This window comes from Abramis brama, assembly GCF_963993115.1.
Source record: "Abramis brama genome assembly, chromosome: 8".
Lineage (NCBI taxonomy): Eukaryota > Metazoa > Chordata > Actinopteri > Cypriniformes > Leuciscidae > Abramis > Abramis brama.
The window spans coordinates 20,407,826-20,420,839 of record NC_139970.1 but is presented as its reverse complement, the minus strand read 5'-3'; the positions used below and the strand labels follow the sequence as shown (position 1 = coordinate 20,420,839).

General features: G+C 37.0%; 1 protein-coding gene across 3 annotated transcripts; it reads left to right on the top strand.

Annotated features, from left to right (window-relative positions):
• Window positions 1-4,180: 4,180 nt before the first annotated feature.
• dnajb2 (DnaJ heat shock protein family (Hsp40) member B2) lies at window positions 4,181-12,858 on the top strand. 3 transcript variants are annotated; one of them, XM_084123402.1, is made up of 11 exons: window positions 4,202-4,493; window positions 5,190-5,276; window positions 6,257-6,366; window positions 6,489-6,542; window positions 6,616-6,732; window positions 7,304-7,396; window positions 7,659-7,776; window positions 8,113-8,183; window positions 9,448-9,705; window positions 12,020-12,085; window positions 12,387-12,858. In XM_084123402.1, the coding sequence occupies exons 2-10, from the start codon at window positions 5,212-5,214 to the stop codon at window positions 12,046-12,048; spliced, it is 915 nt and encodes a 304-aa protein (XP_083979528.1). In that variant the 5' UTR covers window positions 4,202-4,493; window positions 5,190-5,211; the 3' UTR covers window positions 12,049-12,085; window positions 12,387-12,858. The 3 variants fall into 3 exon arrangements, with proteins under 3 accessions (XP_083979526.1, XP_083979528.1, XP_083979527.1); XM_084123400.1 differs by lacking the exons at window positions 12,020-12,085; window positions 12,387-12,858 and having other exon boundaries at window positions 4,181-4,493; window positions 9,448-11,685; XM_084123401.1 differs by lacking the exons at window positions 4,202-4,493; window positions 12,020-12,085; window positions 12,387-12,858 and adding an exon at window positions 5,361-5,452 and having other exon boundaries at window positions 9,448-11,685.
• The last annotated feature ends 156 nt before the right edge of the window (window positions 12,859-13,014 follow it).

The following is a 13,014-nucleotide window of genomic DNA, read 5'->3' as shown; positions in this document are numbered from 1 at the left end:
ACATGCTCGATGCATCCGTTGTGACAGTTTTGCGTCTGCCCACATGTCCGTTTGTCACGCCCAGTTCGTACATAGTTGTAATTGTTTCAAGGGCTATCGCATTCAGGCATTTGCGAGTGACCAGAATGCTCAGCAGACCCGTATGCCAAGCATGAAACGGGACACAGTCTTTAAGCCAGGAGCTGAAGCGGCCGCTTAATGAAGCAGGCCCAGCCAACATACAGTCGCAGCTGCAGCTATCAGACTAATTTGAATATTGTGTGTGAATTCAGTATGGTCTGCGAGCACTCCTATGAGAGGTGTTTTTTTTTCTGTATCTTTCGATCTAATGGACAAAATAAGCGTCCATAATCTTGACACGCTCATGGCACCGCAGTGAGGGCAACTTGAGCTCTCGAGGGCGGCTACTGCGTGGACACGGCCCAGAAAGAAGACGCAGGTGTCATGCCTGCCCGGGAGCTCAATGGTACCCACACAGGCGCTGCTAAACTTGCTTGATGTCATCTTCGAAGTTCTCGCTGGAACGCTGAATGGGAAGCATTGCCCGTTGTAGGTGCTGAATCAACAGCGAGAGAAGCTTCTTTTCCTTCTCTTGAAGGAGTAAGATTGTGAGGCAATGTTGCTCAGCGTCGCTTTATATAGGGAGCGAGTGCATGCTTGAACAATGGCGTTATTCAATGAGGCTTCAGTATTGGTATAACTGCAGCCTGGAGATCTCCATATGGGGGTGGGAACTCCAAAATAGGGCGTGGTTTCCTCTCATTGGCAGATAGGCACATGACACGCATGCGCGATTTTCCCCCCCAATCCAGTTCAGTGCAAACTCCGCCCCACAGCCGATTCTACAGTGCTGATTTCCTACACAATGCTACAACAAATTCTAACCCATAAACCTACCCTACACCTGACCCTAAACGTAAACAGTGAAATAGACTGCATGGCAGTGTTAATAAGATTACGCGATATGAGATCAATTGGCTGAAGCCAGAGCCAATGGTGAAAGTCTCTGCGCGTGGAGACCCCGCCCCATTTTGGAGGTTCTGCCCACTTTTGAAGTTCACGCCCCATTTTGGAGATCTCCGGTCTGCAGTTATACCTATTTGGAGATTCTTGGTAAAAGTTGTTTCCCCATAGCGCCAGATTTCCGACGATATGTCGGAGTGACCGAAATCAAAAGTGAACAGCGTTCACAGTCTTCACTGAATGAGCACGAGGACAGTCAATTTAAGTTTTAAAATTCTACATGTAAAGCACATGGTATGAGCACTAACTGTAAAAGCATTATAATGTGGATATCAGTGTAGGAAGTCATTAAATTACATTTGAACGATTAAGAAATTACAGCAATGTAGGCTATTACAGTGATCGGAGTTAAAGTGTTAACACTTAGGGGAGACCGGGGACAGTTGCAACAGGGGATGGTTGCAACATGTCATTTTTCTCCAATCAGAAACAAGCTAGAGTGATGACACTCATACTGCACATGCACAGATCCCCATAGACCCTCCCCCCACCAAGAAGACAGTAGACATATTCAACATCTGCTGCTGCATTTATTGAACAAAACTTGTTTTGGAGGTATGAAAGTACATTTTTTCATGAGATCTATTTTTGTCATACTGTGTCCAGACATTTTGTATGAATTAATCAAAACTGACTTTGTTGACTTCTAAGTGACATGGTTAGCATGTGTGTAGGCACATGATGTTCTGTCATGGCTGATAGGTTTGGGGACGGTTGCAACAAGTTATAAATTGCATGTTTAATAAAAGTTTGTTGCATTGCAAATTGTTCAGTTCTTTCTGTCTGACACTGAAATATGGAGAGATTGAATAGCATCTGTGACAACTGCACACTGAATCTACGTAGGCCTTTGTTCTACACATGAACAAACAAAACTCAATAACTGTTATTTGATAAATATGACTAAATAAATAAATAATAGGCTACAATAATATTACTGTATAAATAAATAATACTATAATATTATAGTAGGCCTAAAACAGTTAATATTTTCAGAATTCTATGCTCATTAAGACAAAAGCTAAAGTTAATTAGTGAAATTTAAGGTATTTTTAACATGTTGCAACTGTCCCTGGGTTGGGGTCAGTTGCAACATCTGGCTTCTTCCATTCAGATAAATACGTTGAACGATATGTCATATGTAATCATCTTTAAATGGTATGGGTAATTAGCAGACAGATGCAAGTTTAATATATACAAATTTGGTTAGTCCTGTCCAAATAGTCTCTGAGTAACTGAGAGAAATGCAAAAAGTGTTGCTACTGTCCCCGGTCTCCCCTACTCTGTTCTTTATTCACTATATTTTTTAAAGTCACCATGAAATCAAAATTGACTTTTCTTTTTTTTTCATGGAATATTTATTTTTTATTGGAATACAATTTGTCCATAAACATATAGAAAATAAAATGTGCCTTTTTATTAGATTAGTATAAGAAATAAAAGACAAATGAATTGATTATCAAAATAATCGTTAGTTGCTGCTCTAGACTTTATTATGAATTATTTATTATATATATTGAGTCGTCAACTAGTCAACAAGTAAGATTAGTGGATGCCACAAGATCTGACACATAGCTTTGCTGCCACCTTCTGGTGAAATCACAGTATGCATCCATTTTACAATTAGTCTCCTGTGAAAAAAAATAAATAAATAAATAAAACAATATGAAAAAGAAACAGCAATATGTATGTGCATGTGTAGCCTATATAGGCTATATTCATTCACAAACAAGATTGCCTCGATCAGACTCAAAACACAGACTTAAAGTATTCACAATCACAGCCAATGAGATTCTCCTTCACAGGCAGCACTTGAATGTTATCTCTTGTGCTATTGTTCATATTATGATTTTAGAATAGATAAATTGTTTGGAGGCGGATTCTGTTATTTGCTGTGAGAGATGTGAACTAGCAGACAAAGGAAGAGAATCACCAGTAATATAAATACTTCTTTCTTTTTTATTATTTACGTATATGGCCTATGCTATATTATGCTTCTATAGCCTATACCCAGCCAGCATTTGTATGTGGGGCCCTGAAAAATGGGCCGAAAAATGGGCCCTGTGTAGGATTGTCCGGCGGGTTACATAATGGCCCTATGTTAATTGCCCAGATGAATTTCATGTAGGATTACATTTGGTAGGCTACTAGGTGGGACCTAAGTGGGCAACATGCACAAGACCCATCTCGGTCCCAGCTTTAATAATGTAATACTAGGCTATTTATTTATACTTAAACACAAATATTTAGTTATTTATAGTCTATAATACACAAATAAAAACAATTAAACATACAGTCACATGGGGGGAAAAGTATTAACATTTTAAGAAGAACTCAAACTAGTTGCTAGTCAAACAACAGCTTGAAACTGCTTGGCTCGTTTTGAGTCATGAACAATTCAGTTGTTAACTGGAGACTCGAAAAATTAATCATTTTAAAAATAATAATTGTATTAAACCAAATACAAAATGAATACAGCTCTATACATCTTACAACTAACTAACTAACTAACTAACTAACTAACTAACTAACTAACTAACTAACTAACTAACTAACTAACTAACAATTTACATGAGAAATGAATCATTTAATGCGCTTTGTGAACCGATTCAACAGGTTGAAAAGAATCCTCCATCCCTTTCGCGTCAAATCGAGTTTAGCCCACTAAAGCTAAACCTTTACATTTTTTAGGTTGCAGAAGGATGTGAAATCTATATAAAGACTGTTTAACATAAAAATGGGTAGGTCTTTTTTTTCTTTCTTTTTTTCTGACAGCTGGACATAATTCTGACAATGCTATAAAGTTTAACAATGCTGCCAAAGATCTTTGAAAAGCACGTATGGGATATATGGCAGAAAATAAAAGATTTCCAATCCCACGACCTATGATTTTATTAATACTTTATTTTTATTTTTTACTTTATTATTTTACATTTGGAAATTTTAGCCTAATGTATAAGTCCATTTATGGTGCGGTCTGTTTTTATGACATTTGTTAAGTGTGCCTCGTACAGTCCGTTAGGTATTTTGAGCCTGATAGGATGCGCTATCTTTATTAATATAGTAGTTCGTTTTGATAGGTAGGCCTACTTTCCACCTCTGTACTGAACTACACATGGCTCCAGTGGTGGGCGGGGCGTGTGACGTAAACAAACACAGTTCATGTTCTAAACGGCGCAGCTCAGCTGATCGTGACGCACCGCACTCATTTCGCAGCAGAAGGCGAAGGACACACACATAGAAGTTGGGTATATCGGTTACACGCTGAAGCAATGAAGCCCGGTGTGCCAACGGTAAATGGGTGATTCTGACGGAATTCCGTACTCAAGCGTACGTTAAAACAGCGTCAGTTCCTGTGATCAGCGTTTTGGGAGTCGGAACGGACTGTCGCTCCCGTGGCTTCACCCGAAATATCCCAGTCCTGTTTACAGAAGCACGGCTTCTCCTGGCTGGACATACTTCTAAAAAAGGTAAAAGTTATTCTAATAGGGCGGCCATAATGATTGCAGGATCTCTAAAATGCTGTATTTATATGGAGTTGTGTGTGTGTGTGTGATGATCAGGCGTGTTTCAGCAGTGGCAGCTGTCAGCGGCCATATGGCCCACACACACAAATCGCGTTTTAACTTTGGGCTTGAAATAACGTCACATTGTGTCCGGTTTCCAGAGAGTTCCAGACATGGGCAGGCCAGACTCCAGGGGAATGCCAGTCTATATTCAGTCTATTAATCCAAATCCAGAAGTTTCTGATAAACTGTCATCTTCAAGCAACAGTTCATTGATCTGTTGTCATTCATAACACCATACGAGCAAAGAAAAAAGAAAAAAAGAAAGTCCAGTAGAAAATCTCTCAAAAGTTCTCCAATTAAAGTGCCTAGAATTTTAAAGTTGTTCAAATAAACCCTTAATTATGTGATACATTAAAACCAATCAATATACATTGCCGTGCCAAAAACACAGGGTATCTGTGTATCTATGAATATAGATCAGTGGGTATGGCCCGAGTTGTTGTTACTGTCTGTATGTTTTGATATCATGGCATTTGATTTGAATGATCACTATGCCTAATTGTGTGAACATGACTGTAACTGACAGCCAGGGTTTCAGAAACACTTCTTGACACATTCTTGTGATTTATAATAAGGTCATTTGTTACTGTTTGACAGGTGCACTACACTGAAGGCCGCAATGGTGGATTACTATGATGTTCTGGGAGTGTCACGAAATTCTTCTCCAGATGACATCAAGAAAGCGTAAGTTAAAACTGCCTTCACTTATCAGTAGCTTGCAGTATGGCATTGTGGCTATTGTATGTTTCTAAATTTGTCTCTTAACAGATGCAAGTGAAGATTCAAGTAATTTTGAGACAGTTTACCTACATAAAGTATCCATCAACCACAGTGCTTTGACTACCATTCAAAAGTTTGGGGTTGGTAAGATTTATGTTTTTGAAAAGTCTCTTATGCTAAGCAAGTCTGCATTTATTTGATCTAAAATTGTAATATTGTGAAATATTATTACAATTTTAAGTATATGTTTTCTATTTTAAAATATAATTTATTCCTGAGATGCGAAGTTGAATTTTCAGCATCATTACTCCAGTCTTCAGTGTCACATGATCCTTCAGAAATCATTCTAATATGATGATTTGCTGCTCAGTTTGTGCTGTTTAATATTTTTTCTCAAGATTCTTTGGTGAATAGAAAGTAAAAAAAAAAATCTTAATGATCCCAAACTTTTGAATGGTAGTTTTGAATATTTTACATCCATAAGAAGTTAATAAACATCTTAATGTCATGACATCTTATTCTGCCTGTTTGCTGTGGTCTGTTACTCCAACTATTTGAGATATGCTAATATATTTTGTAAAGCCACACTAACAGAATGACTAATGGATGTACAGTTTTTCTAGTTTTAGACTAATGAAAGTGTCCGTTTTCTGATTTTCCTCACACACTGATCAAGCTGATATGCTTGAATTTTAAAAAGGTCCATTCACACAGGACATTTTAAAAGATTTAAACTGTTTTTTAACTTATCTTAGTTCAACAATAGCACTATGATATGTCAGTCTAGTGCATGTTTATACAGAAAAACAATTATAAAAGCACAGATGGACGCAATAACGTGTTGTATGTGAATGGCCTCTGAACCTATATGTCACTTCATCGCAATCTTGAGATGCCAGTCAAGATAAGTTTACTTAACTGTTAATTTATGTGTGTGTGTACAGTTACAGGAAACAGGCTCTGCGATGGCATCCTGACAAAAACCCAGACAACAAGGAAGAGGCAGAGAAAAAATTCAAGGAGATAGCAGAGGCCTATGAAGTTCTTTCAGACAGTAGGACACTGGAAATTTGAACTCTACAGCAATGTTATAAATGGTTAAATCACTTGTTAGGAAAGGGTTAGGTTACTTTGGGTGTTACATTTCACTGTTTTTTTTTTTTTCTCATTTTCAAGAAAGCAAACGAGATGCATACGACAGATACGGTAGATCGGACATGCCAAGCTCAGGTGAGGAGAACTTTACGCTGCTTGATGCTCTCTTATTGTTACATGTGCTTATGTGAGCTCTTCTGTTTTATAGAATCTGGTGGTTCTTCATTTCCTGATGACTTCCCAGGATTCTCCTTCACATTCCGCAGCCCAGATGAGGTGTTTCGAGAGTTCTTCGGAGGGCAGGACCCATTTGCTGACTTGTTTGGTGGGTTCTCAGGGAGTTCAAGGCCCGTTCACACCAAGGACTATAACGATACAGTTCTAAAAATAGTTTGAAGTGTAAAAGGATAGCAGAGTCCACACAACAACTTTAACAGTAATGGCACAGAGAAACAATATCGTTTGGAATCACTTTCAGAATAAATTTGTCCTGCTGATGAATGATAAAAACATGTCAGCCAATCAGAATCCATCCTGCCTTAAAGAGTTCAAGTATTTAAAGCAGACGACGACAAAACTGCTGTGCGGTGTTGCACTTCCACCATCAGTGCAAGTGTTTTATCTCTGTCAGAATTTCCCTTATAGTAGTGGTTCTCAGCCAGGGGTCCACTAGGGGGTCTCGGCAAACTTGCAGGGAAATGTTGTAAATTAGTTATATTAAATGGACAGTTCACCCAAAAAAATTAAAATTCTGTTATAATTTACTCCCCTTCAAAGTTGTTCCAAACCTTTATGAATTTATTTATTCTGCTGAACAACGGCCTCACAGACTCATCGTATTCTCCCTGACCTTCCCCTCCTAAACCCTCTCGCATTTTTCTACACTTTCCCGCTAGATGATTTCCCGTTTGGTGGAATGCACAGTGGGTTTCACAGCTCCTCCTCCAGGCTTGGGCCCAGTCGCTTCTTCTCCTTCCCCTCAGCAAATGGTTGGTTTTTAAATATGCTTCGTGCTCTTTTTGTGTGTATATTGTATGTATGTTGCATATGTGGTCAGTCTCCAAGATTAATACTTAATTTAGGTGAACTTTGATGAATATGTATTGATAACATTGATGACAATTTGTGAAAAACTATTATTTTGTAGATTTGGACCATGGCAAATAAATGGACCATGGAGTTGATATGGTAATATAGTCACTTGTTTTTTCAAATCCTTAAGAGCTGAATTATTTATTTTTTTATCAACAGCTGACTTTACCTCCTTCTCCTCTTCAATGGGTGGGATGGGCAGCATGGGAGGGGCAAACTTCAAGTCTGTTTCTACTTCCACCCGCATTGTCAATGGAAAACGTGTCTCCACAAAAAAGTCAGTTTGCTTCTCTTTAAACTGATTTTGTCTGCTGTTATCCTTGTTCCATATGTGGTACAATTAAACAATGTAACCTACTATCTTTATTTGAAATCAGTGATGTATGACAGTGCATCTGGCAGATTAAACCAAAAAGACAGTTTTTGACTAAATGAGTAATTAAAATGCAAATGATGTAGAAAAGTAAAAGTGCCATAATGTGACGGTCTGATTTACAGAAAGTCACAGGAATTTAATTTTGTTTACATATTTCCCTTTTCTTTTCTTTTCTTTTCTTTTCTTTTCTTTTCTTTTCTTTTCTTTTTTTAAAAAACATTACATTTCTTCCCTCAGGGTCAGAGAAAATGGCCAGGAGAGAACAGAGGTTGAGGAGGATGGGGTTCTGAAAACTGTCCTCATCAATGGTAATTCTTTTTTTGCTATCGTTTAATAATAATAATATTGGGCTGAGCCAAAAGGCAATCTCTATACTTAATGTGCATGTAAAAATTCACCTTATCAACTTGCAGACTCAGGATAAGACTCAGGACTGCCTGGGAAAGTAGATGTGCTTGCAGTCCTAATACACATACTCTACCATTAAAACATTTGGGGTCAATAAGATTTTTTTTTAAAGAAATTAATACTTTTAATTACCAAGGATGTATTAAATTGATCAAAAGTAACGGTAAAGACAGTTTTAATGTTACAAAAGATTTCTATTTCAAATAAATGTTCTTTTTAACTTTCTATTAATCAGAGAATCATGAAGAAATGTATCATGTTTCCACAAAAAATATTAAGCAGCACAACTGTTTTCAACATTGATAATAATCAGAAATGTTTCTTGCACAGCAAATCAGCCTTTTAGAATGATTTCTGAAGGATCATGTGACACTGAAGACTGGAGTAATGATGCTGAAAATTCAGCTTTACCATCACAGGAATAAATTACATTTGAAAATATATTCAAATAGAAAACAGTTATTTTAATTTGTTAAAATATTTCACAATATTACTATTTTTATGGTATTTTGATCAAATAAATGCAGCCTTGGTAAATATGAGACTTTGTAATGTTCAAAAACATTAAAAAATAAAATCTTACAGACCCCAAACATTTGAATATTAGTGTATGTGCAAGTCATAACCATTTGGTCTAGTTATAAAAGTGGAAACCTAGCATATTGTAGGAAAAAGGCTTTTATGCTGTTTCCCGCACAGTGGTGCATATATATGTGTATATGTGTGTGTGTGTATATATATATATATATATATATATATATATATATATATATATATATATATATATATATATATATATATATATAATCTCTGAAGAGTTCAGATGCAAAAGCCTCTAAGTGCCATCTGAAATTTTCTTCTAGAATGATCATTTTTATCAAGCTCGTATATTTAAGTTCTGTAATTTCACTTAAATGGCAATGAAAATTACCTATTAATTGTAATTTAAGTGAAATTACAGAACTTAAATATACGAGTTTGATAAAAATGACCATTCTAGAAGTAAAATATATATATATATATATATATAAAATATATTCCTTCAACTGTTTATTTTCACAAATATTGGCTCAAAACCTCAGCTTAGGCTTGCAGGTAGATTTAGCAAACTCATTAAATTTTCTGTAGAAGTGATCTGACCATCAGCCGTGTTTATGTGTCTAGGTGTGGAGGATGAGATGGCATTAGCTCTGGAACTGAGTCGTAGAGAGCAGTCCAGTCAGCCTCCCAGACAATCCCAACCGCCACTGCTCCACCCCCCCAACAACAGCTCCCCAAACCCCGCCTTAAGGTCCTTCAGCGCCGCCCCGTTCTACCACTGCCCCGATGCCAGTGAAGACGAGGACGAAGACCTCCAGATGGCGCTGGCCTACAGCTTGTCGGAGATGGAGGCCCAGCAGCGGGCAGAGGACGTGATCTCAGGTGCTGGGGGAGGGAGGGGGAGGCAACCAGGTGATGGGAATGGGAAGGGAGCCGTTCATAAAAACAAATACGAGAGAGAAGTGACAGATGATTCAGACCAAAGCACCCCCTCATCTCCAGAAGACAGACTAACAGAACAGGGTCTAGATACGGGTTCAGAAAGTTTGCATCCAGAGAGTGTTAGAGAGGATAAAGAGAATGATAAAATGGCGGCCAATGGGAATAATGTGGTAAAGAAGAAAAGGAAGTGTCAGTGTGTGGTCTGTTAGTAAGACTGTGGAGAATAATCATGCTTGTGTGTGAAATCAGCAGTGTTAACCTTATGTTCTCTCTATGGTTGTTGTTTTTGTTTTTAAATCCTTAAGTTTTGGACTGTGCTTTAACAGTTTTGTCTCTTGTGGCAGGGCTGATGGCATTGCACAAAAATGACAGTGTTGAATTTGTATTTTCTTGCCTTGGGGAATGAATAACAGGTGCCAACATGTGTTTATACTACACAAAGACAGGACATTTTATACAGTAGGAAGTTTGAATGTACTGTATGCAATATTTTAGAATGTCACTCATATCTGACAGATATCACTGAAATAGGTGTCTTGGGATATCATTTGCCAGCCTTGACTGCGTAAACAGTAAAAATAGTCAAGCCGCTTTCTTAGTCGATCAGAAAAACACTCTGCCTGTGAATCTTTTGGATTGCTGGCATCAGGTTGACTGACATGTCTTTGGAGGGTGCGTTTTTGGGGTATTGGAGAGCAGGCATGTGGTTAGCAAACATTAGCATAATGGCTAAACAGCATAATCCAGTATTCAACATGACTTTTTAGTGCCAAACAAAGATAAATGCTCTGTACTTGCATTCTCACTCAGATGAATTAAATTGCAACTAAGTAAAAAAAATCAAGACATTTCATTTAAAAAATAAAAGCGCTAAAATACTTTATCGGGTAAAAATTGTATGAGTAATTCAAAAAAAAAAAAAAATCCTTATCCTTAATTCCTAACCAGTAAATTCAGAAAAACTATAAAAGTTATGGGACCTTCGGATATTGTTGTGGACAAAGGGGGAGAACCACAGCTCTAAACAAATTCAGTAGCTTTTCTGAGTATTTCAGAGCATTTTAATAGCTATCTTGCTGATTAGTTGGCATCCCATTCCCAATGAACGCTCCATTTATTCTTCCAGCAGTGAAGTGCTCTATTTCATCAGTGTTCGCTATTGTTCCTTCTAGAAAGGAGATTCTCTGACTCTAGTCTGGGTGCTTTGTGATTTTTACGGTGCATTTGTCATTCCTTCAGAGGTACCTGTTGAATGTGAAGGGGACTTTTTTGTAGATGGGGAAATTTTGCACAAAGACTTAAAGATAATGTGCCTCCGAGGGCTAATGTTTAGCGATTAGCACTCCTATTACCTAATGCGTTACAGACAGACATGTAAGGGAATGTAGATCCAAAATTATCTAAATTTATCAGAATGTGCCAAATAACTGACTGACAATGTCTCTCATTAGTTTTATACGCATCAGAATTATTCAGTATTGATATTTTGTTTGTGCCTTTTATTTTGCTAGGATTCAAATGCTTGGCTATTGTTGCTAATGCTATATTTCACATGCTAGTTTGTGTACAAGTTACACATTATACTTTTTTCTTCTTTTTTTTTACTTGCTTGTGGAGTTTGTTTCATAACTATAAGCTTTGTGATATAAAATGAACAAAACATCAATAAATGAACACTAAAAAAGCACAAAAAGTTTGAATGTGATGCTATGTGAATATTGATGAAAAAATATTTTCTGTACAATGTAAATTGCAAAGAGCAAACAAAGTCATTCACATAACTGCTATTCACATTTGAAAATGTTATGCGAGACAGCATTGTTATCTCAGAACAGAAGTATCCTAATTCATATTCAGCACTCAGTCATTGTTAACATGATGTTGTTGGTAATATGAAGAACAATAAACTGTATTAAACCAGCTCTTTTCAGCATAAGAAGTATTTTTGATGGACTGCTCATTTTTATCCATGCTTTTTCTCCAGTTTACCTGATATAAATGGACAGCAGCCCTTTATTACCTCTTTATTTTTTACATCTGAAAGGCTGTACGTAAAATTAGGTTGAATACATTTTATTTTTCCTAGTGATACACTGTTCACCTAAAAGCATGTAATTCAGTGTGACTGTTGTCATTACCGGCACATTCATTATTCCTATTAATGGGTTGCATTTGTAAACCTCATTTGCATTTACTGTTAATGATTTTGTTTTTCCTGGGCTTTTTACCTGACTCATTCTCCCTGCCGTTACAGAGTCCGACTTCCAGGCCTTCACAGGCTGACCTGTGGCGCTGTGACCCCCCCCTCTTACCCCCAGAGGTAAAACGTAGTGTTGTAGACTTCTCTGTACATGACTGAGAACTAAAGCATAGTTTTTAGATCTTCTCCCCACTCATAGTTAATGAACATGCATTTGTGTAATTACCTGAGAGTTTGCTGCTCCAGATCAAGCAGGAAAATATTGAATTTGTGCATAGAAACTTGAGTACACTCAAAATTGCAAACAATCCAGTTTTATTAGTCTCAGTTTCATTAGTCTGTGTAGTTTTAATTGACCAAACACAACACAGAGGATTGTGAGGCAACACTAATACTGAATTCATCCGTCTGCTCTTAACAGGTGAAGCATTTCCCGGTGCTCTGCTCTCTTTCTGCTTTTCTCTCTCTCTCTCTCTCTTTCGCTCTCTCTCTCTCTGTCTTTCTTTCTGCCTGGCTCACCTGCTGCTCAGACCCTTTTCAAAGTTTTATTTGGAAAAAAATCCCAGGCAACGCTACATAAAGGTCAATAATGTACGTGCTAAGTATGTGTGTGTGTTAATGTGAGCCTTGGAGAGGGAGTACTGGATTACTTTTTATATATAAATTATATTTATGGCCTGCATTGCACAGCTCGTGTACAAATTAAAGTGTCTTGAGGACAGAATTATTCTTTCACATTTTTAATAATGAATGATTCAAACCTGCAATGAATGTATAGTTGCACTTGAAATGCTATATTTGAGTTTTAAATCTTCATAACTAATGAAAGGTTTATTATTTATTCTGAAAGGTTTCTTGTGTATTAATTAAAATATCTGCATTTCATAACCCATTATTCTGTAGTTTTTTTTTTATATATACGTTATTGTTCAAACGGTTGTGATCGGTAAGATTTTTCAAATGTTTTTGAATGAAGACTCACCAAAGCTGTATTTATTTGATAAAAAAATACAGTAAAAACAGCAATGTTATGAAATATTACAATTTAA

What these genes read in the sequence shown, in the direction of transcription:
- dnajb2 (XM_084123400.1), top strand. Translation starts at nt 5,212, where the DNA reads ATGGTGGATTACTATGATGTTCTGGGAGTGTCACGAAATTCTTCTCCA. An exon ending in ATCGGACATGCCAAGCTCAG is followed by an intron (nt 6,543 to 6,615) that starts GTGAGGAGAACT and finishes TCTGTTTTATAG; the next exon opens with AATCTGGTGGTTCTTCATTT. An exon ending in CCCATTTGCTGACTTGTTTG is followed by an intron (nt 6,733 to 7,303) that starts GTGGGTTCTCAG and finishes CTTTCCCGCTAG; the next exon opens with ATGATTTCCCGTTTGGTGGA.